Source organism: Macrosteles quadrilineatus, unplaced genomic scaffold (genome assembly GCF_028750875.1).
Source record: "Macrosteles quadrilineatus isolate MER2022 unplaced genomic scaffold, UCM_ALF_1.0 Scaffold_9__3_contigs__length_116548681, whole genome shotgun sequence".
NCBI classification, from domain to species: Eukaryota; Metazoa; Arthropoda; class Insecta; order Hemiptera; family Cicadellidae; genus Macrosteles; species Macrosteles quadrilineatus.
In genome coordinates, this window is record NW_026542602.1 from 14240964 (window position 1) to 14266781 (window position 25818).

Genomic DNA, 25818 nt, shown 5'->3' on the forward strand with positions numbered 1-25818 from the left:
TACCACCGACTAAAGGACTAACAATCACTAGTCATAACCTCTTTTTTTGTTTATTAACTAACCACTCTCACTCATTGCCAAATTGTGTGCCACATTACATCCAGCGTATTCTCCGCGCCAAGAAGCTAGACCTTGACCGGGATGCGGTGTAGGTCATAAAGTATATAAATGCCAGAAACGGTTACTATAGGTCACATGTTGGCCTGACTTGAAGTAATGCGACAAACAATTCCAGGTCTGTGTCCAACAGAGTAGAGGGGGTTTTTAGTGAGTAGTCTGATAATTTCAGGAGTCTCACACTACAGGCTGGCTGCCTGTGTGCGTAAAAGCATTTTTCCCCCCTCTCCCTTAAAAAAATAAATAAATAAAATAAAAATAAACTCATTGCCCAATACAGTATATAATCAGCAGGTTGCTGTCCGGTAAAACTTATTACAGTACAGTGGTACGTGATGAAACCCCATTTGAGTAAGCTGACGGCAAACAGCTGTTTTCTGGACTAAATCTTTGCGTGGGAAGTTCGTCAAAACAGTGTAGTGTGGCATAAAATTAAATTTCAAAAGGCTAGTTTTAAAAACTGGTTTTAGGTCAAATGCATTGCAGTAGGGATATTGAAATCCCATTTGATTTGGTAGTTGCAAACAGCTATTTCCCGGACCAAAGCCATGTAAAAAACCTTAAAAAAAAGTAAGTATATCAAAACAGATTAAATTGTCAAAAAAAAAGTTGAAAGCTTAAAAAAAAAGAATATTTGTAGAACTTTGCAAATCTTTACCTCTATAGGCCTAAACGATATGCATTCAATTAAATGGGAATTGCAACGACATGCATACAATGGATATTTTTAAGCTCCGTGATACACGTGACTTAAACGTGTAAATCCTGCAATAAACCCTCTCCTTGAGTTTTCTAATGGGAATCATGACACCCCATATTAAATAGTTTTTATAAAATTGCTGAGTACCACATTCATTTTTTGTGTTGTTTTTTCTATTGTTAGACAAAACAATGCTGCATCTGAATTCATTGTTTCTAGCCAGCCCTGAAATTGTTTCTGGGCTAGAAATGCTTCTGTTAAAGCTATACGGGGGTGTACCAATCTTTGTGTAGATATAGCCTGTTACTCTCTTCAAAATTGCTGTTTGATCTACTATTTACAACACTTTAGTACAGAATTAAATATACTGAAAAGGTCTGTAAATTATAAAAAAATCAAACCAGTGTTTGTGGAAAATTAAGCAAAGTGTGTGTTATATTTCATCCGTTTAATCAATGCACTAAATGACACTACAGAAACATTGGTGGTTTACCTTCGTATTTCTTTGGTTTCACAAAAGGCCTCAAGTACAATGGAATGTTCCTGTTCAAACCTATGTCTCCTGTCCATTTGTTGGGGCATCTTACTCTCACCGCTTCTCGTTTTTCCATCTGTGTGCGGTCGTAGTAAATCATATGGGCGTTCTTTTCCAACTTAGTGATATCTATTTCATAGCAGTTTCCATCGACTTTTCTAAATACAATTTTGAAACGATCGTTGCCAAAAAATGTGATCCGTCGATTTACGTTTACGTCTTTGAATTCACAAGTTTCGAGCACGTATTTGTCTAGCACAATACCGCTGTATTTCTCATGAATCAATACACTAGTAGTTAGTTTACTTCCATCCTTCAAAGTGTCTTCAATGCACATGAACTTAAACCATTTTCCAGCGAAATCTTCAATAATGTTGGTTTTAGGGTCTTCGTCCTTTTTGTCTAGGTTGTATGTGTAGTCCATCCTCGAATACTGTCCCGGTGATAGGAGATTCACTGGTAAAAGAAATATTTACAAATATAATTATATGTATCTCATATGTGTTTATTATCTAATGGAAAACATATATTGGGAAAAAATGTCCTATAATTGTCAGATTTATTTCATATTTAAATTACATAAAATGTTTACAACTACTGAAGTTTTCTTCTTCGAGGTTATACCTGAAGAACTGTAAGACGTTGATACCTTAGAATAAAGTAAATAAACTTGATCAATTTGTTAAATATATACAGGGTAGTCCAAAAACAACTGACCCATTTTGACATTTATTTTTATTTACGAAATTTTAACTACATAGTAACATTAAAACATGCATAGATAAAAAAGTCAAAAAGTTGTTGGTGATATTCAATAAATTTCAACATTGCCACCGTTTATGGCTCTGCTGGCTTTACCCATTCAATGTTAATTCCACCCTCAGAGAAATGCAGGTGTGCGATGTACTTGATTTTGATTTAACGTCAGCAGAGCCTTATACGGCGGCCATATTGACATTATTTATTGAATATCACCAAAAACGTTTGTTTTAATGTTACCATGTAGTTCAAATTTCGTAAATAAAAATAAATGTTAAAATACTCGTATGTCTGTTATTTTTGGGCCACCCTATATATATAAGCAAGCGGTTTGCTTGTACAACAGTTTGCTTTTCCCCTATACGGAAGAAGCTATAACCGTAGGTTGTATGATAGGAATCACGGAAAGAACTAGACCCGAGGCCGATTCCATTTTTAGTTTCAATGTAATTTTGAGGTCAAAAACACTGTTCATGAAAATATAGTTACATTATATGCTATTATTAAGTGGTTCCATGTTATATGTGGTTCTATGTTATGTTTCCATGTTAAGTGGTAATATGTTATATGAAGTGGTTCCAAAATTATGGGAAGTAATGTAAAAAATACATACACACCAATTAACGAAACGAGATAGGGCATATGTTAATATGATATATTTTGTTTACCTACGGAACATGACCACGGAGTTTCGGGAGAGAGTTTCGAAACATCCTGTACCTACATTTAAAAAATCAAGTGCGATTTTTTTTAGAACTCCGTGGTTCTCAATCGATTTTATTGTAACGGCTCATTTGAAAGATCTCATTTAGTAGATGTCGTATAAGGTCTATCATGTTTAAAAAACTATTGGGCTCTGCCCCAGTGGCTTTTACAGTTCTTAGGTTGCAATTTTTGTTTACGAACAAAAAAGCTATAGCATATCAGCTGGATAATTTAACTGCTGTTAACATTTAAGTTGCAATTCAAAGAAAAAAGAGCAACAACAATTTACTGATTTGGTTGAAATTAAATATTTACATTATCTTGAGCTTTAAAACTAGTTTTTCTTCATTTTAAGGGTTTAATGGAATTGAGTAATCCTGAGGAGATTTATTTATTAAGGTTTTAATTAAAAACTTTTTGAATGATTAAACTATTCACAGTTAAAGGGAAAAATGAAAATTTGAACAACATCAGGCCTTTTAACTCCTCATTTTTTTCAGGTAAATATAATAGTCAATGATATAATTGACAGTGTGGTTACTGTACCAACAGAGTTTCGATTGATTTAAATGAACATGTGACAGACTACTGCTATGACACAATGTCGTTAGGTGCGTTTTCATAATGTTAATAGTTTTAGTTGAACAACAAATTTGATCAAAATATATCAATGAACAAGTAAGGAACAATAGTATACTTATTCTCAAAATATTCGGAGGAATTTTAAGTTTGTTGTTGTTTTTTTTTCTACGTAACCATTTGACGCATATTGATGATTCTAAGTATTAAATTATTTGTGTTTATTTTAGCTTTACAAAATAATTAGGAAAGAAACTGCCTAATTCTATATTTAAAGGGACAAAAATGTTTACCCCATAGAAATGTAATTCCCACAGTCCGATCGTGTTGGTTTAGTTGATAGTAAGGTTTTCATTACTAATTTCAGACAAACAATTATTGCCACAATGATGAAAGGAAAATACTCCTCCATCAAACAAAACACAAGGAAAACTTTAAAATGTTTTACATATTTTTCGAATACAAAATGTAGTAAAGAGGTTCCCTAGTTTAAATCTTACAGTTTTCAAATGCAAACCTTTGTTATAATACATAAATTTAAATCTCTTGTAATGAAATCATAATTAGAAAAAAAATTATATGTAGGCTATATGAATTTAAACGGATTGTTTTTTGGCCCTTGTGGACGATAAAACAAAAAGGTAAAGCTATGCAGGGCATAGATAGGTCTTGCTATGAAACATATGGCAATAGCTCCAGTAAAACCTACTATGAAATTCACTAATACTCTACCGGTTAAAAAATTACAAAAATAATCTATTAATTGTATTGTTAATGATTAAGCCAAGTCAATCACTTTACTAATTAGTCTATTTTGATATCAACTCACCCACTCCACCAGACTTTGCACCACCGTCGACCATCTAAAAAAGAGCAACAACTGCATAGAAATTATATGCCAAATTGTGCTTTGATAATTTAGAATAATTAAGCTTCAAATTATAATGGTTTTATGAAAAAGATACTTTTCTAATAATATGCATTATTTAAAGCCATTTACTTTTTAAATATATTTATATGGATATACTGATATAAGTATACATATTTATATATACATATATATATATATATATAATTATTAAAATTGTAGAATATCTTAAAATGTGTATAGGTGTAAGCTATCACAAACACCTGTTAGAAATAGACTACGTTTGTTTAATTTTAGCATAGCGTAATATAGCGTATTTACTGTCTCACTCCTAGTCAAATTACATTTTGTTTCTAAAATAATTAATAGATGTGTAACCATTTTAAGTGGCAGATCTACTAAAAGAATATCATTATTCTAATTGCAAAGTGTGGGTATAGCAGTTAGTATTGAATTGAAAGTACTGTACAATCTGTTTAGTGTTTAAATGCGTTTTTCAAATATTTAGAGTTGTGCCATTGAAAACACAAAGTTAATATAATGAGTGAGTGAAAGGTAGAAGGTAAGGGAGGGTGAGAGTGAAGGTAGGGGTGGGTGGTGCGTAGAAATTTAGTTCACCCACGAGTGCGACATTAAAAAATTAGAGTTTTTGGTAGCCATAACTCTGATCCATCCAACACTGCATGTAAAGCCCGGTTTACACTATAAAGAGCTATTCATGGCTATATAGCTGAGCTTCAAGTAAAAATTATAGTCTTTGAAAATCTGCTATATATTAGGATTTCAGAGCTATATGGCCTCAAACCAGTTTTTCAAAATTGTTTGAATGCAACTGCAAACATTTTGAGTTTTCTCATTGACGTCATGGAGACCAATCAATAATTATTTTAAAATCCTCACAATGGGACGTATCCCTAGGTCAGTATCGCGGCGGGAGTGACTAGTCAAAAGATATTCATGGCCCTTGTATATGAAATCATGAAGTAAAAACTACGACTACTCAAATGGACATTTGATGGTATATAACACCAGAGTTGTTGGATTCATGAAATATCTCTTTTATCAGATCTAATGAGAGAGATCTATTCAATTCGGAACTTAGCAAGAACGGCTTGTTAAAATGACTTTGATAAGTAATCAATAAAAGTATTTCTGGGAAGTAAATAATAACAGTGTAGTAATCGTTATCAACCAGTGTTTAACGTGTTCAATCGAGTGTGAAGTTCGCCTCAAAAGAAGGATTTTCATTTAATTTCCTTTAAGGCAAGTGAAAGTGCAAAGTACATTAAATAGAACGTTTAAAAGCTATCAGGGTGAATTTAACATAAACAGAAGTTACTTTAACAACGTATCGCCATGTGTATCGCTTAGCCCCACTCGTGTTTATGTAACTTAACTTTAAACATAACCAGTTAAAAACAGTGAAATTTACAAAACCTCTTGCACAACATTCCAACATGATTGAACTATTAAATCTATTTTTGATGTCTCTTCTAACCATAGTACACTATCATATAAAAACTTACACTCTTTAAAGAATCCGGACATTCTGTTTTCGGGTAATCGTCAAGATCCAGATATGCCATGAAGGTATATTCCCATATCGTGTATGACCTCTTGACACACCTTGGGTTTTTCCCTGCCATGAGGTAAATCATTTCCGATGGATAAGTCAACACTTTTTCCGCCCCTTTTCCATTCTCATCAATTTTTCCAGGCTTCAATGGGCTGATGTAGCTAGTGATCTTAGCGCAGGCTTCCTTGATAGGGGCTAAGACCAGAATGTCTAATAGGATGCCACCAGGGTTGTAGACGTATGCTCTCGGACTTTCGTTTTCAAACTCTTTGCATTCCACTTTAAACTCGAATGATTCTACCTCTATGGAGACAGGGTCCGCTTTGGCTTTGGGAGAGCTGTCCACCCATGGAATGAAGACCTGGTAGCCTTTACCGGTCTTAGCATCCTCAATGACTGTCGAAAATATATTAACATATTATATATTATTTAACATATATATATATATATATGGGTCAAGACCTATTTTTATACGATTCTCTTTAGTTAAAACTCATAAACTGTTAGCCTACTACCCTTAACTTTTGTTAATGTACTCGTATTAAGTCTATGTTTGTGTTATTATTGAGGAAAGCAACAATTTACTACAACACAGGGGTCTTTAATTTCGACTATGTTGCTAAAAATAATGTACATTACTGGGGGTATAAATTATTGAAAATAAAAAAAAAATCATAAACTATGATGTCTTTTTACTGTCGTTTTACGGAGAATATTATCAGCCCTTACGATTGATGTAAAAATCATTTCACAAAGCTAGCAAACAAATAAACTATTTTCAATAAATTTATTTTGCACAGGACTGTAAGCCGTAGTTTTTGTTAAGGCTGTATATGCGGTGTTTGAGATACAGTATTTCAATTAAACTCCTTGTAATGGATTTTATTTAAATTAACAGTGTGCTACATTTCAACATCAATATGAAAGAAGTAGCCTATGGATATGGATCAAACTAGTCAAAGATTGCGAATGCAATAAATTTAAAACATTGGGTACCAGGAATTCAGAAATTAAAAAACTATATACAGACACAGCTGGTGTAGAAAGGTCTATTGTTGGTTTTGCTATACTAACTATGCCATGCTATCTATGCTGACTAGGCCACAACACAAGTCATAACAAAAACAACTTACACTGTTTGAGTGATTTTTGCACATTTTTTATAACCACTTTTTACAATTACTGACATTTATATAATTATTGTTTTGCAGTTGCTGTATAAAACTGTTTTAAATTTGCTATTCAATGAAACAATTCCCATGTTTCTAAGTTTCTTGGTTATTTGATTCAATAATCTTAAAATGTGTCCAATAGTTTATGACACCCTGTATATTTAAAAAGTGAAGAAAGAAAAATACACTTGAATAATATGAGTTTACTTAGAACTGCATTATCATTCGGTTTTAATGAAACAAGCTTAATAGGGATAAAATAAAGTTATAAGATTTTAAGGAAATATTTAACAGCCACGAGTTTTATTACCGTCTCAAGATACCTAAACCACTACCATCATTACAGCGGATTATAGAGGTCAGTTTTGCAGGGTTGTAAAACACCTAAATTTCCAATGTAGTTCCGACAGTTAGCGAGTGAGTTTTGGAAATATTTCTTCCTCCAGTTTTGTTGCTAGAGGGTGGAAGAGTCAAGATCCAAGGTTTAGAGCAAAGGAAAAACTGTATTTTTCAGGATGGTTTTCCATATAAGGCTAGAGAATTTTTTTTCACTTATGTCAAAGTTGAAACCGAATTGTTATACAAATACAACTTCAGCTTATATGCAACCAAACCACTGGTTAGAATCAAAGAATAATCATTTAGGAATGAAGAAATTGAAAATGGTTCACGTATTTTGTAATATATACGCAGTTTGTAATTTTATTTTTATCGTACTCTCCTAAATATTGATTTTTTATCAGCTTCAAGGGACTGCAGTTCTAGATTTCCCTAAAGAACTTCCATTGATATATTTTTTTTTTAAGTAAATCAAAAGCATCATTAGGAAATATTTCCCTGAATACCTAAAATTGGCTATAAAACTACAGAAGGTCTTATCTTACTAATATTATAAATGTGAAAGATTGTTTGTTTGTTTGTTTGAAGTTCAATCACGCATTAACCACTGGACGGATTCGGCTGAAATTTAGCATGATGATAGATCACATTCCCGATTAACATATAGGCATATTCTTATCTCAAAAATCCTTTCGGGCTCCACCCCAGTGAATCTGTAGTTCTCCATGTTAACATTATGAGTATTCATATTTAAAGGGAATTAAAGAATTTAGTCAGCTGTTCCAACAAAAAAAGTTGATTATATGATATGCAAAACCATTAAAAGTTATAAGATTAATCAACAGGGTGCAGCACTATTATTTTTTTTTATGAAAACAGCTAATTTGAACCAAGCAGCAACAAAAACCCGTGATACGTAATTAGAACTGTCAAAGTTGGATTGTTTACACTAATGTTTTTAATTTCATGAATAATTTGTGATATTTTGCAAATCTTTAATAATTTATTTTCCTCTAATAGTTTAGCTGAAGTGGTAGAACATTATGGCTATAGTAGATGTGTAATACCGTAAAGATGTGTGTGTTAGTAGCCTATACCGTAAATTTAAAGAAGGAAATTTTATCAAACTGTGACCTCCCCCATTGTAAACCTAAAGCTTGAGTATAAATGCAATAAGCGTTTTCTTATATGCCAACCCAGTACGAAGGACGGGTACTCTGCTATAGTTCGGCCGCTTAGAAAGCGACCTCCTCCAGCATTGGTTTAGCATCAGCACGCAGGTCGTTTTCTAAGCAGCCGAACTATAGTTATAGTATACTAGCAGAGTACCCGTCCTTCGTACGGGGTTGGCATATAAGTATAACATGCTTATTGCAGTTATACTCAAGCTTTGCGTTTGCAATGAGGGAGGACACAGTTAGATTTGCTTCTTTAAATTTACAATATTCTATAGTATTACACATCTACCATAGCCATAATGTTCTACCACTTCATCTAAACAATTGAAAAAAAAAATTATCACAGATTCACAAAATATCACAAATTATTCATGAAATTAAAACTAAACATTACTGTAAACAATCCTACTTTGACAGTTAGTTCTCATTGTGTATCACAGTTTTTTGTTGCTGCTTTGTTTAAATTAGCTGTTCATAAATGCAAAAAAATATAGTGCTGCACCCTGTGGGCAAATCTTATAACTAATATAATATAAATACCTCGTCACAGCTCTGTAGTTTCTGTAGATTACAGCTGTTTCGGCATTAAAATGCCATCATCAGATACACATACATCCACCTGAATTGGCGTCGTTAAACTGTACATATACACGAACACGATAAAAACACAAAAACACGTAAAACAAGAGACAGGCCTGTCGCGTACATGATTGTTACGAGTACGGAAGCTGACCCAAAAAACTCCAGTTTAACGACGCCAATTCAGGTGGATGTATGTGTATCTGATGATGGCATTTTAATGCCGAAACAGCTGTAATCTACAGAAACTACAGAGCTGTGACGAGGTATTTATATTATATTAGTCATCAATTCAGCTCAGGGGCTAAACCATGTCTGTTGTTAAATCTTATAACTTTTTAATGCTTTTGCATATCATAGAACCAACTTTTTTAGTTGAAACAGCTGACTAAATTCTTTAATCTATACTTATTTAATACGCAAGCAGGGTTTTTGTGACAATTACTCCTCCGAAACTAATGAACCGATTGACATGTTTTTGGTGTCATTGGGAATAGCGTAACGTGAAGTTGTGCAGGAAACTTTCTTTTTATGGAAATAATTAGATAGTGAGGCCCTGGAGTCCTTTAAAGTTTCGTATTTCTCCATAAGATTAACATGGGAAACAAAAACTGTTATGAAACTCCAGCTGTCGTCAGAAATTAAAAGTAAACAAGAAGAACATACGTTAATTTTAAACAGTAGATAAGTTTGCTAATTTAACAGTTTGCTACAAACATTTACTGACTTGGTTCAAATTAAATTTTACTATTTGAACTTGGGTTGGCGTAAATATTAGAATGGAAAAAGCGAGAGAGCCTGGATATATCTATATAGATATAATATATAGACTATATTGATATAGTCTGTTATGTACATCTTGAGTATTTCCATAATCTTTGAGTCGAATCGTTTAAAGCCATCAGCAATTATGACCGTAATTGGTTTTAAAATAACGCCTGTAATACTTAGCAATTGCTCGAATTCGAGCAACAGGGACACTAGTTCTCTTTAAATACGAACGAGGTGTTAGCCCGTCCTACGTACGGGAATTTAGTAGTCAATTAAAACCGTGTACAATTCAGATCAGCTAGTTTACACATATAAAGACAAAGTTTCTTGCAGTTTTAATGTGAAAAATCATCTTGTAAACAAATGTTGTGTGACCAAATATGTTTTTATTCCATTATAGGCACGATATGCATTTTAAATCCGATAATTTTACAATAAAACAGCAATTCTGTAATTTTTACGATGTGAAAAGCGTTGAAGTGAGATTTGCAGGCGATTCGCACAGACGCACACTGATTATAAGTAGCCTACAGTAGAGAGAGTAATAGCACAGAAAACGTACTAGTAGGCCTACGTTTTCTGTGGTAATAGTCAATCGAGAAGTGTATAGACCTAGTCAACGATACCACCTTCCATAGCATACCCGCCTCTTCCATGATTATTATCACCACAATACAACTACTATACACAATTTCAAGTAGGTCTGAATAGAAAAGACCTAAAATAAAACGATAATATCCAATAAAATTCACAGTACACATAATTTAACTTTGGTGTCCTAACATCAAAACTAATCGTCACACCTATCCTTTATTAGTACAGGTAAAATTATACTAAAAAACCAGTAGAAACCATAAAAATTAGTCCATTCATGAAACTTTCAGGAAACGTAGTAATTACCATTAGGTATTGGAATCTAAAGAGTCCCTAGTGATTGTGGGGGTGGAAGTACCATTTTAAGGGGTTTTAAGTTTATGGGGGTATTGATTTTGAGAAAATTTGTATTTATGGGATCCAAGCAAGTGGGGTGTCGTTTTCTATGTTTCTTAGGATGCAGAATCGAAAAAGAACATAATAAAAGCAATACAACCGACAGTTTATCAGAAAAAGACTACTTTATCAATGAAAAACTAAATATGACAAATTAATTAAGGTAAAATAATCCAGTTAATTAATATCCATCACCTATTACAAAATTGATCATGAGTCTGTGTCACATGTTAAAGTTGTGAGGAAAATTAACCAAGAAACTGGTAGTTATGACTCTTTAACCACCACGTGTCATATTGTTCATCAGCTACTGATGCATCATCAACTTTCATGGAATCGTCAGGGTCTCTAACTCGTTCTTCTCCATCATCGTTTTGACTGGACAGCTTAGTAGTGGGGATGGGTAGCAGAAACATATTTCAGTTCTGGCGACGATCCTGCAACTTAGGGCGAAGATAATATATAAGACCAAGTATATAAAACCGCCCAGACCCGAATTTTTAAGGACCTTGGTCACCCGTAATGACGTCATTAATATGGCGCTCGGAAGAGGATGCTAGGTCGCTATGAATTGGTTACTATACCAAAATGCCTGAACCGATTTTAATGAAATTTGGCATACAAGTGCTTGAATACTATATCTAATCCCAGTTTGTCAATGGTCGAGTTTGGTTAGGTCATTTCAAAATGGCGGCCGTTAATATTTAAAATAATTAAAAATTGTTTAATGTTTTGTTTTTTCAACTCTCTCCAGAAATCTAAAGCGATCTTTCATTTTCCTTGCAATCATAGGTTGTGATGCCATCTCTGCATTTCATGGAATAGGCAAAATACCCCCACCGCAGCAAACCTGCAGATTAAGTGAGTTTCCATTTGCCTGATTTTATTTTCAATTAAATCCATTTCAATGACATTAAGTTTAGTGTTAACTAGGTTTGCTGCTACGGGGATGGTAATAAAGTGTGTTGTTTTATTAAAATATGAATAAGTTAAATAAATTCGCCAAGTTTTATCAAAATATAACCATAACTAGCAAAATAACTAATCAGAGTATTCAAAATGGTTTAGAGAGAAATTCTAAAATTTTACGTTTAGAGGGGCAAACATGAGAAAACCCAATTATTACCCCATAAATCCCCCAGAACACCCCGTTCTCATGGTCCGATCATGCTGGTTCGCGAACTCGTTTGAGTAAACGTAGATTTACACGTTTTTACCAAATTTTGTCAACATTGGGTAAGTTTTGCTAGAGTTATTACTTGAGTTGTGCTAACGTTCTTTAAAAAGTACACGTCTACAGTCATTAACGCTGTTAAAGTTTGATGTTATGTTATATCATATAGAAAAGTACAACAAATCTTTGGATTGATTCTAACGAGTTCGCAATCCAGCATGATCAGACCATGGGAATGGGGTTTTTGGGGGGACTTACTGGGTCAAAATTGGGTTTTGTCATGTTTAACCATCTATAACATTTTCCAATTTCTCTCTAAACCATTTTGGATACCATAATGAATTTGAATACCTAAAAACCAAATAATTTTGTTTATTGAAGTGTTTTTGTATGGATATTGGTTACCTACCGAGAAAATTCAAAAATTGTAAATTTATCATTCACATTTTATTCTTATGGAGAATAAGTACACTGTTGTAGTTTACTCGTTTATGGATATATTTTGATAAAACTTGGCAAATTTATTTATTTTGACCTAAGCTATAATGTTTTAATTAAAAAACACACACATTACTATCCTCTCCGTAGCAGCAAACCTAGGTACTAATTAAACTTAATGTTATTGAAATAGATTTTATTGAAAATCAATTCAAGCAAATGAAAACTCACTAAATCTGCAGGTTTGCTGCGGTGGGGGTATTTTGCATATTCCATGAAATGCAGAGATGGCATCACAACCTGTGATTGCAAGGAACATGAAAGATCGCTGCAGATTTCTAGAGAGAGTTAAAAAAACAAAACATTAAACAATTTTTAATTATTTTAAATATTAACGGCCGCCATTTTGAAATGACCTAACCAAACTCGACCATTGACAAACTGGGATTAGATATAGTATTCAAGCACTTGTATGCCAAATTTCATTAAAATCGGTTCAGGCATTTTGGTATAGTAACCAATTCATAGCGACCTAGCATCCTCTTCCGAGCGCCATATTAATGACGTCATTACGGGTGACCAAGGTCCTTAAAAATTCGGGTCTGGGCGGTTTTATATACTTGGTCTTATATATTATCTTCGTCCTAAGTTGCAGGATCGTCGCCAGAACTGAAATATGTTTCTGCTACCCATCCCCACTACTAAGCTGTTAAGTCAAAACGATGATGGAGAAGAACGAGTTAGAGACCCTGACGATTCCATGGAAGTTGATGATGCATCAGTAGCTGATGAACAGTATGACACGTGGTGGTTAAAGAGTCGTTACTACCAGTTTCTTGGTTAATTTTCCTCACAACTTTAACATGTGACACAGACTCATGATCAATTTTGTAATAGGTGATTGATATTATTTAACTGGATTATTTTACCTTAATTAATTTGTCATATTTAGTTTTTCATTAATAAATTAGTCTTTTTATGATAAACTGTCGGTTGTATTGCTTTTATTATGTTCTTTTTCGATTCTGCATCCTAAGAAACATAGAAAACGACACCCCACTTGCTTGGATCCCATAAATGAAAATTTTCTCAAAATCACTACCCCCATAAACTTAAAACCCCATAAAATGGTACTTCCACCCCCACAATCACTAGGGACTCTTTAGATTCCAATACCTAATGGTAATTACTACGTTTCCTGCAAGTTTCATGAATGGACTAATTTTTATGTTTTCTTATGTGAGTTTTACCTGTACTATATATCAATTTCACTGCATTAATTGCTAAATAAATCAGTGTAAACAAAGAAAAGTAAAAACAATAACAGTTTGTTTTGAAACAGCTGTTTGGTTCAAATAACATTAATTTGGAAAAAAGGACTGGTCACATGTAGCAGGAATATAAAAAGTAAACACGCTAGTAAAGTTAATGACGTAATTGTCAATGTGTACTATCCAAACCGTTATCAGTTCTATCCTTGATAATTACCCACCCTCATTGAATAAATGTATATCGTAATTTCCCATAATTGTTAACTAAAACTACAATATATTCATAGTTGAAATAAAAGTGATATTTATTATTTATAGGCACCCCCAAACGTAACCACAACTGAACACGATTCCATAAAAGGATGATTTGTCTAATTGCAGTATCCTAGGTCAATGTTGACGTTGTGTTCAATCCAATATATTATGATATTTTCACGTTTGGGGGCGCTGATATAGGCACCCCCAAACGTAACCACAACTGAACACGATTTCATAAAAGGATGGTTTGTCTAATTGCAGTATCCTTGTACAATAAATAAGTAAATTAGTGAACAAAACGTTGACGTTGTGTTCAATCTATGTCATCCATCTGTTTATCTTTGTATAAAACCCGGCTGAGGTTGTGGTGGTAATTTAAAATCGTGATTCCTGATTATTCTTGAACTTCTTTTTATGACATCAATATTTCCGGGCCTAATCCAAACAAAGTTAAAGCAGACAAATTTTAATTGTAAACAAAAAGCTACCATGAAGAATTAAAACATGTAAACATTGTTATTTTTTATTCTTTACTTGAAAAGTGGAGTCGTAAAATTATTTGCATTTATCCTTTTTTTATTAAGACTCGTGTACAGAGCCTCGATTTGTACTGTGGTTTAATTAATTTTGGTCTAAAATATTTTAAACTGTGGTCTAATTATCCCTACTAATCTTACCTATTTCCTATAATCATATTTTCCTATAATCAATGACTAAATAACCTCATAGTTCCATAGTTTATATTTAACCAGCTGTTAGTTAAAACAAATTATATTGCTCCAAAACAAATCGAAGATTACAAAGATTGCTTAAAAAAATAATTTGAACATCCTAGTAATTTACTATGTATATTTAATTAATCTGTCATCCTCTTACAGAAGAATTGAACGTATCAATGATTAGCATTACACATAGTATAAATAAGTCAACCCTAAGTATGTCTTTACATTTTTATCCAAATGCTTAATTTGTGACACAAAAGCTGAATGTTTACAGCTGTTATGTTAAGCAAATTATTTTATGCCAAAAGCTAGTTTAGAATCTTACCGTCGGCTGCTAGACTTTTTAAAAATTAAAACTTAATTTCTAAAGAAACTGGGACCCTAAACTAAATTTATGGCTTCGACATTCCCTAGTTCTCAAAATTATCTTTCTTTCAACACAAAAATCATGAAAATCCGTCGAGTGGTTGATTCAGAATCGTGAAATAAAAAAACATTCCCTATATGGGAAATTCGCTAAAACACTGTTTCGTTTTAATATTATAGATACTCATAAGGTTAACATGGGGAACTATAGAGCCACTGGGGTGGAGCCCAAAAGGATTTTTGAGATAAGAATATGCCTATATGTTAATCGGGAATGACAGCTATCATTATGCCAAATTTCAGCCCAACCCATCCAGTAATTAATGCGTGATTGAAATCAAAACAAACACACAAACTTTCACGTTTATAATATTAGTAAGATTTCATCACTGCCTGAAGTGACTCTTTTTTACCCGAGGTCAAGATTTACGATTGAAGCAAAGCCGAGGTTTGAAATGAGCAAGGGTTAAAAGTCACTTTTTGCTTGTGTGGTGAACTATATTTCTATATATTTCTATAACTATATAAGTCATATTGCATCATTAATAAAAAAACAAAGCTAGAAAATGAAATAATTGTTATGTAAAGATAACCTCTCAAAACGACCTCTCTGCTAATGCAAATAATAATAAGTAAGTGATTAAGTAAGTGAGTTAAGTAAGTGATTTAATTATTTCGACTATGGGTAATTTCTTGACCCATGTTATCATGTTCATGAGACACCTAAGCATGGTCCAGGATTGGTTGTATTTGTCGTATCCTCTCTTGGGCACATACACTATGGCCGGGCGCACACCAGATGAGGCACGGCACGGCACGGCGCGATGTTTTGCCTTAAAGCGCCTTATGCGACTAGGTTTCTATTATTTCAAATGGGGGCACGGCATTTGCCTCACACATCATCGGGCACGGCAAGGCAATGCAAAACAGCGCCTCACGGCGCTTTGTACTGCCTTTTCAATTTTCGTCTTTCGGGCAAAAGGCAAAACGATGTGCGCATGTGCGAGGATCGACACCACGTTCAGCGCAGTGACAGCCCCTGTCAAAATCAGCGTGCACTTCCAACGATTAGTAATTATGAAATTTTTCCGGATCTGCTCTTAGTTCTGCAAAGAATGGTTTCAAGTTCAATTTCCTTTTTTTGGTTGATGGGATGCACCCACGATCCATTACATTCATTAGGTACCAGCTATAGGTACCAGCAATAACCTTATACCAGCTATAGGTAATTTTAGGTACAGCAGCTATGGCAGCAGCCTCTTCTTCGCCTTCTGCATCCATTCTCACAAAATGTGTAGTACAAAGTGTCACAAAATGTACAAACAACCTCACAACACACAGTATCTCACTTTACTGAAACCATGGGATCGACATGTGGGTGCTCAAGTCGCCTTGCCGTGCCGTGCCGTATGCATCTCAAATCTCCATCGGGCACGGCAAGGCGAGGCAAAGACGTCTCGCCTCGCCTTGCCGTGCCGTGCTGTGGTGTGCCGCCGGCCATCAATGTGAAGTTGGCTGGCTCCGGTCAAACTATCATACTGTACTACGCAAAAGTCCGTAATCCTTCAAACTGACTAAGAAGGAATTTCCCTTAAAGTTACCTTTGTCATGACTTTAAATAAGGCATATGGACAGACGCTAACGAAGGAGGGATTGCTCGTGCCAGGCCCTGTTTTTTTTTTGTATAGTTCAGTTTTTGTAGCTTTGTCAAGGATGCACTTTCTCAGTGAAAACTATGTCTGTGTAAAAACAAGGCCATCAAAACAAAAATTGTTTATGGCCATATTATTACTTCGATCACAGCGTTCAAATACAGGCATGTTTTTTAAGTAAGTACCGTTTTTAAACTTCTCCGTTCCAGCGCTGCGATTGGCATTTTGGACATTTGCGCTGTATATGTGCATCTATTGGCAAGCCCTAGCCGGAAATTCGACAACAATCGGCCGTGTTTACATCCGGTATCGAGCATTCAAAATGGTGCCGCCAATTGAGACTGCCGCCGACTGTGAAGTGCGCGCTGTAATTAGATTTTTATGTTCTAAAGGTGTGAAAGCCATTGAAATTTGTCAACAGCTTAGTGAGGTGTATAGCGAGAACATTTATGAGTGACGGAATGGCACACAAGTGGGTAAGGGCATCTAAAGACGGCCCCACCAACATCCATCATGAGCAACGCACTGGGCAGCGTCCACTGTCCCCAGTACCCAGTGCGTTGCTCATCATGAACGTTGGTGGGGCCGTCTTTAGATGCCCTTACCCACTTGTGTGCCATTCCGTCACTCATAAATGTTCTCGCTATACACCTCACTAAGCTGTTGACAAATTTCAATGGCTTTCACACCTTTAGAACATAAAAATCTAATTACAGCGCGCACTTCACAGTCGGCGGCAGTCTCAATTGGCGACACCATTTTGAATGCTCGATACCGGATGTAAACACGGCCGATTGTTGTCGAATTTCCGGCTAGGGCTTGCCAATAGATGCACATATACAGCGAAAGTGTTCAAAATGCCAATCGCAGCACTGCAACGGAGAAATTTAAAAACGGTACTTACTTAAAAAACATGCCTCGTAGGTAATGTAAACATGTAAAAACGTAAATAACATTATATTTTGAAAAGGTTAATTATCTAAAATGTAGACCCGCATCTATTCCTGAAGTAAGGACCCATACTTAAATCAACGATTCACTAACTACGCAGAATTAACTTTATACATATATATATAGGGTGTCCCACGAGACATGTCTCGTATATATGATAAGTGATAACAGAATATGTTAAATGGATCATTTTACTTCGTCATGAGGTACGGACAAGTTATTGGTATGATTTAAACAACAATACGGATTCGACCATGACACAAATGTGAAAAATTCTCTAGGCTTACATGGGATCCTGTCCTAAAAACTACACTTTGTTGCTCGCATTAACCTGAATCTTTCACAATATCTCAAAGTGGGAAACTGTATGATGAAATATTTCCAAAATTCCCTCGCTACCCGGCGGAACCCGACCAAAACGCAATTTAGGTGTTTTGCAATTGCAACTCTGAACTCTGCGATACTGACACTTGTAACCCACTTTCATGATGGTGGCCTTTTTGGTATTTTAAAGGACGGTCATAAAACCCGTGGTGGTATGATAACAGCTTATTTGTGTATATGAAGCTTTTTTTCAATTCAACTATTTATACAGTTATCAACTTAAAACAAAACTGTAGATCAATGCTACCTCTATCATTACAATATTCGTCAACATGATCAAAAATGGGTGTATACATTTAATAATTACAAGCTTATAGGTACATACCATTGCCTTTAATCTTTCCCCAAGCATCAACTTTGTCTAAGCTCTGGAGTGCCTGTAGTAAAATAAACCATACAACTTAGTTATTCTACAACTATAACCATATAATTATGTTTTTCTACATGTGTGTGGGTGTACTACATAAATATTTGTTACTGTATACATAAAACTTTTGACAGTTGTCACTTATTATCAAGAAAACTTATAGCGTGGTAAAATGTTTGAGGTAAATAAAAATGACTATGATCAAGTAATAATATTGCTTGGGGTTGGTACAGTGATTCCCCATATTATGTATTAGAGATCAATTTAAATACTTACCGCCTAGGTGAATTTGAATCAGTCTGATTTGATTTTAAGTAACATTTTTGCTCAAATACGCCAGATTTATTCTTTATTCAAACAAACATTAGGTATATTAATTTGCCAAATTTGATTAAATTATAACCATAAACAAGCAAAATATAACAGTTTACTTTTCTCCATAGCAATAACATAGAGAATAAACTATTACTAAGGTCTCGTGGTAAGACCTAAGCCCAGGACCGATTTACTTGTTCGTTTTTATGTCCCCAAAGACCGAAAATACCCATTATATAATTTATCATGTTAGCATGACAGCTCGAGTAAAAATGATCCGATTTTGATAAAATATGGTTCAAACGTGTAAACCTATCTATTTAAGCGAGTTCGCTATTCCAGCATTATCTAACTATACAAGCAGGTTTTTATGTGGAGAGGGATTTATGTGGTTAAAATTAATTTTACCATTTTCAATCCGCTAAACATAAAATTTTGCTTTTTCCTTCCAAATTATTTTTTGAGCTCAAAAAACATTGTAGTTTATTGGAGCGTTGTTGCAAGGCTAATGGTTACAGACAAAGTCCAAAAAACTAGTTTGCTTGTACAGGGATATACTGTACTCGCCTTTGGCTCACCCCCAGGTTTAAAACCGTTTCAGGTTGGTGGCTTGATAGATTATTTATTACATCCTTGGCAAATTTCAAGTCGCTAGCACATTTTTAAATGGTTCAGATCAGCATATTAAATAAGCCACTTTAGAGCGTATGCCCATAAAAATAACATAATCCCCATATGGGGGGAATTCAAAACTTCAGTGAGGGGCGAAAGGTCGTCATTAGTAGATTATAGTTATTCTTTTAAAAATCCACCACTTTAATTTTTCCTAAAGGAATGTAAACGTTTTAAAATGTCTTTTTTAGGTTTTTCTTCGAAATCGAGAGAATTATAAGTCCAAAAAGTAATTTTGGAAAAACCCCTAAAAATTAACTCCAATTATTTGTAGAAGCAAACCTAATCAATTAATAAAATTTGTATTTAATTGGATAATAAATCTAACTATCTTAAGGGGATATTTTAGTGAAATTTCAATCTTGCAAATGGAAGTTCGCATAGTCTGGAGTTTTGCTGCGGTTGGGGTAGGCCTATTATTTTAATTTTCTCCGTACCCTTAAATGGTATGCAACGTTTACTATATGGTTTTAATAGCAATTAGGTATTCGAGGGGGGACAATTTCAAAGCTTTATAACACCCAGGTCCCACTCTGACCCTGGTTATAACACCCGAACTTGCTGGACGCGAAATCATTCACGTCCATCCAATCCTATACATTAATGCAGAATTTCATCAAAATGGGACCAAACTCACACACACTCTAAGCGATACATCCGTTAACCTGGTGGAATTTTCACAAAAAACGTTCTCCTAAAACATTAAGACCTATTTCCTTTTATTACTAACATTAATTTGAATACAGTAAGTAATTAGGTTTGCTGCTACGTGGAAGGGTAGCATAGTATGAAATAAACAAATTTGCCAAATAAAAAAAACCTATTTCCATAAACAAGCAAACTACAACAATTAATTGATTTATATATATATATATAACCAGGACGTGATTGAACCATGCGAACGAGCTCACTTATGAAGTTAAACGGGGCAAAGCCCGCGGGTACAGCTAGTCTTCTATGAAAGTGAAATAAGTTACCACTCACTAAGTCGTTGTAAAATCGGAGATCAAGTATTTGGTGGATTAGTAAATTATTCGTGGTTTAAGTAAATTACAAATGGGTTTTCATGGGTTTTCTTTTTAGTGGATAGTTGTATTTATGATTATTAAGTTTAGATCATGCCTTTTACTGTAGACTTTAGAAAAGCCAATTTTATGTGTGTACATTCACAAACATAAAAACGGTTGTTGAAAACATCCCCGGTCAAACCTACACTTTTTATCCATAATTTAATAATTTATTTAATATAAACACCTACTGACGTCAGCTGAGATAAACAGCTGTGTTTAGATTACGGCCGCCATCTTGGTTCCATATCCCCGCCGATCCTACTATCGTATATACTGTAGACCTGTAACTTTTTAGGGACTTTTAGAGTTTTGATTAAGGAGTTCAATAAAAAATCGTGCAATATTAGTTAATGTTATTTTAAGATACATAATACTTTAAATAAAATAAAGTTATAGCTGAACTGACTGAAAATTACACTGGGGATAGAATCGTGGCCAAAAAAAGGAATTTTGTAGGTGGTTTCAGATTGAGTGGTTTGAAGCTCTTGGTTAAGGGCAGTTAATGTATTAAAAGAAAAAAAATTCCCTTAGTTTTCACATCATTATTAGTCACAAATGCTTAACTAAATTAAGTCACTATTTATATATGGATTTAGGGCTAATATTTTTTATCTAATTATTTTGTTGGCCTATCAGATTAAACATTTAACTTTTTAATTTAAAATATCGTGAACGAAGCCACGGGGGGGTTTGCTAGCTCTCTATAAAAATAACACGTGAATTTTGAATTTTCAGTTTTTTTATTTCCTCCGTAACTGATAGATATACAACAACTAAACAACGCTTCCGGATGCTTTTTATTTTAAGATCTACAAGATGGGTTAGAAGAAATTGCAAAACGGGGGAAGACTATTTTTACCCCACTAAATCCTCCATAAACCTCCGTTCCATAGTCTGATCATGCTGGTTAACGAGCTCGTTCGAATAAACGTAGCTTCCAGGGAAGCTTGGAAGTATAGATGGGAACTTATAACTATGTTTAACTTATACATTTTAGGTAGGCCTAAATAAAACTAATAAAAAACCTTGAAGTTCGTTTACTTTTATCTGATATCCTTAATTCTGTATTATGTTTTGTTGTCTATCGAGTACTCTAATTGTGTTGTATTATTCTTTTATTTGTTGTATAAAAAAATTTCATTTCTTTTTGTGCTAAACTTTTTTAATACTTTTACACAAAATATGATTGTAGTGCCAGACTGTTTTTGTGTGAATTTTTAAGTTGAAATTCATTTTAGAAGGCAAAAATTGTGTCAACCAAACAAACGGTTGTTATCAACTATTGTTTCAAAGTGATATCTTTTTGGTGGTCAATGAATACCGATGAATTTGCATTTACACTCATTTATGTTCTACTGTATGTAAGTAAATATATTTTATAGTAATAGTAGTAATAGTATTTTAGTCCACTTACATTATATTTTAGTTCACGATAACGGGACCCTTAGCCAACTATATTGGCTGTAAATATATATATTTTTTTTTTATTGGACAAACAGGGATATATATTTCTTGCACCACCAATTAACATATTTGAGCGAACAAATCAAAAAAGCAGACGACTAAAAACTCAATGTATTTTGTGCTCATTCAATATATAACTACAGTTGGTTGAAATTAGATGAGTACTATATGAATTTGACATTTGGGAGTAAAATGAATGTATAAGCAGAACTACATCGGATTGGAGGTAAGAACACTGAGATTAGATTCTACATTATACAACAACAACAATTTAGCCTAATATAAAAAAAACCTTTAAGGCAAACTAAACAACTACAGCGAATCTACATACAGTTTTTGAAAAAAGAAATCTTTTTGATTAAAAATATATTCTAGTTACAGTGTATAATTTAAATTAGTTTTATGGATTCACTAATCCAATTGGGCTAATCCAATGAATGTGGCCATTGCCTTTGTGAAAAAATGTAAAACTTAATTACATGAAAATCGGAAATTTTTCTTGCAAATTAATATTTGTTAAATCTCTTGAAACCCGTAGCTCTAAATATAATATAAAATATATAAAATTCAGCAAGTAAAATAAAAAAAAGTTCTTAAAAGATCTATCGTTTAACAGTAAGTAGTTTAACAGTAAGAGAAGAATATTATATCTTTCAATATTATGGAAGATGGTTTTATGTCATCATCTCAAGAAATGAACTACTTAAAATATTCAACAAATACTAACCAGACAAAACAGCAAGACGATCCTTATCATCTCCAGTCCTGAAATTTTGTGACACGCAAAGATAACGATTTTATTAATTACTCATGAAGTCAAATAAATGTTTTTGTGACAGATCAGCAAAGTGGAATATTGCGATTGGTTGGTTACTGACGCAGATCAGAGGAGATTGGTGTCATTATTGCTAATTTGTCATCATTTACGCTTGACGTTAATTTGATACCGTCGCAACTTGTTTTCGTTTAAGATAACGCAATATGTTATCAGTAGGTTTTGAAGTATATACTTAATAATTCATTCATTGAAAAAATAAATTATCTAACTAATAAAATAATAAAATATTTATATTTTTATGGATTGATTTTATGTATATGTTACACTCAATCCACGAATTCGGACAATGTCCGAAATTTCTACCCAATCCGCGATGTGGATAGTGTGAAATACGCACGTCGCGGACTGAGCATTTTATTTCGGACATTGGCCGAAACTAAATGCCCAGACCGCGTTGTGGGTAAACTGATTTACTCAAACACCGAGGTCAAAATCTTCTTCGGCCATTGAGTAAATCCAAAATACCCACAACGCGATGTGATCAAAAGTGATTGCCCACGTCGGGATGTGGGTATTTCTAGTTTGCGTAAACGCCGAATAGCCTGTGTAAACTGCCTTATAAGCAAAAATCTACATGAAATCCACAATCACTAATATAGTATAGTATATTTATATAGGTAAAATAAATAAAATTTTGGTTTGTGATTATAATTATTTAATGTATAAATAGCATTTTATAAAATACAAGAAAACAGCAAAATACCGAATAGGAACCAATATAAAAAGGCCCATTGGGCCTACAAATACATCTTCAGTGAGCAAGGTTCGCACATATCCAAGTACATTTGAATCACCTCTCTGGTAATATTGCAAAATTTCTATTTAAGCTCTACTTCCATAGCTTTCTCTTTCTTATGACCGACTCGTATGTGAGTTGAATGAATTGTGTCATACATTTGATCAATGCGAAATGCGACAAAAATATTTTATATCTGTTATTTCACCAGATGTTTTTTCAATTTACATTTCTTTGTCACCAATATTTATGACATCGAAGCGGTTGATTCGGCGATAATCTTTCGATGATAATGACTGTCCATTATATGGTTTCTTATATTTCTTATCTTTCGCCTCCTTGAATTGAATGATTTATTCATATCTTTGTTCTTCAATTAGGAAATTGCGACTTGAAAGGCCATCCGTCTTTGACATCAGCTCCTCCGGTTTAGTGTTTAATAATTCCTTCATTTCACATAACATCACAAAACAATATCTCACAAACAATATATCACAACAACAACAACAACAACAACAACAACAACAACAACAACAACAACAACAATAAACAATATATCACTGAACATATATTAACTTGATCACGAGCGTATCACTACAGGACAGCAACAGTAAAGAATACACAATGCAGGTGCAGGTTTGTCAATCCTAATAGCAAATAGTGCAAATGGTGGGGGTGACATGTCTGAACGTCAATTCGGCGTTTGCACAAACTAGAAATACCCACAACCAGACGTGGGCAGGTGGGCAATACCTCTTGCTCACATCGCGTTATGGGCATTTTGGATTTGCTCAATCGCCAAAGAACGTTATGATTTCGGCATTTGAGTAAATCAATTTACCCACAACGTGGTCTGGGCATTTCACTTCGGCCAATGTCCGAATAAAATGCTCACTCCGCGACGTGGGTATTTCGCACTTTCCACATCGCGGAGTGGATAGAAAATTTGGACATTGTCCGAATTCGGGGATTGAGTGAAACATATACAGGGTGTCCATAAAAAACGTTTCAGGACTTTGGGAAATGAATCCCCATACTAAAAGGAAGAAAATAGTTTATGGGAAGGTATGTCCGAAAATGCATATTAACCCAGATATCCGCCATTTTGTTTTTTATACAAAAATATTTTTATCTGTGAAGTTTTTTATTCGACGATTATGAAATTTGGTATACATGTTAACATACACAAGACCTATAATAGAAAAAATAATAAAGTTGTTCCGATTGTAAATTTCAAAATGGCGGCCGTTTTAATTTTTCTAACTTAAATAACTCAAAAACGGCTAATTCTACGAAAAAATGCCAAGAATACTTTTTTTTAGCATTTTTAATTCCCTATCAAACGATACCAAGATCAAAAAGACCGGACAAATGATAACTGAAATATAACGTTTTTTGTGTAAAAATAAGGCAAAGTTAGTCGGGGGACCCTTAATTTTTGCCTAATTTTTACACAAAAAACGTTATATTTCAGTTATCATTTGTCCGATCTTTTTTATCTTGGTATCGTTTGATAGGGAATTAAAAATGCTAAAAAAAAGTATTCTTGGCATTTTTTCGTAGAATTAGCCGTTTTTGAGTTATTTAAGTTAGAAAAATTAAAACGGCCGCCATTTTGAAATTTACAATCGGAACAACTTTATTATTTTTTCTATTATAGGTCTTGTGTATGTTAACATGTATACCAAATTTCATAATCGTCGAATAAAAAACTTCACAGATAAAAATATTTTTATATAAAAAACAAAATGGCGGATATCTGGGTTAATATGCATTTTCGGACATACCTTCCCATAAACTATTTTCTTCCTTTTAGTATGGGGATTCATTTCCCAAAGTCCTGAAACGTTTTTTATGGACACCCTGTATATTAAGGGTGCGCTTTATCCCAGCTCGGAAATCTCAGCTCGGGCTTCAGTAGCTATGTTTCACCATTTGACAGCGCTGCGAGAAGCGCTTACAGACGTTTCCAAGATTACTGTTTTAGAATTGACAAATAATGATAGCTACGCACTCCAAACGGCTTATAGTAGTACAAAGACCAATCTATAGTTCTGCGTTTTTCAAATGTTCAAAAAACATTTTTTTATAAGTTAAGGCTAGTTGAAAAGGCCCTTTTTTCTTGTACCACAACTCAAGTTTATAAGGTGTGTATTTAAAATAATTAAAATATAGAAACAAAGAACTACAGAAAATTTCATCCTCTTTAATATGATACCTTAACTTTGATATGATACCTTCAATGTAGCAGGTGAAAACAGAAATCTTGCAA

The 25818-nt window shown here is 33.9% G+C and overlaps 1 protein-coding gene across 1 annotated transcript; it reads right to left on the bottom strand.

Moving 5' to 3' along the window:
- Positions 1-1248: 1248 nt before the first annotated feature.
- Positions 1249-22817, bottom strand: LOC129002812 (uncharacterized). The gene is made up of 5 exons (XM_054430888.1): positions 22700-22817; positions 18410-18461; positions 5790-6235; positions 4225-4258; positions 1249-1808 (listed from the first exon to the last, which is right to left on the bottom strand). The coding sequence occupies exons 1-5, from the start codon at positions 22727-22729 to the stop codon at positions 1288-1290; spliced, it is 1083 nt and encodes a 360-aa protein (XP_054286863.1). The 5' UTR covers positions 22730-22817; the 3' UTR covers positions 1249-1287.
- Between the last annotated feature and the right edge of the window lie 3001 nt (positions 22818-25818).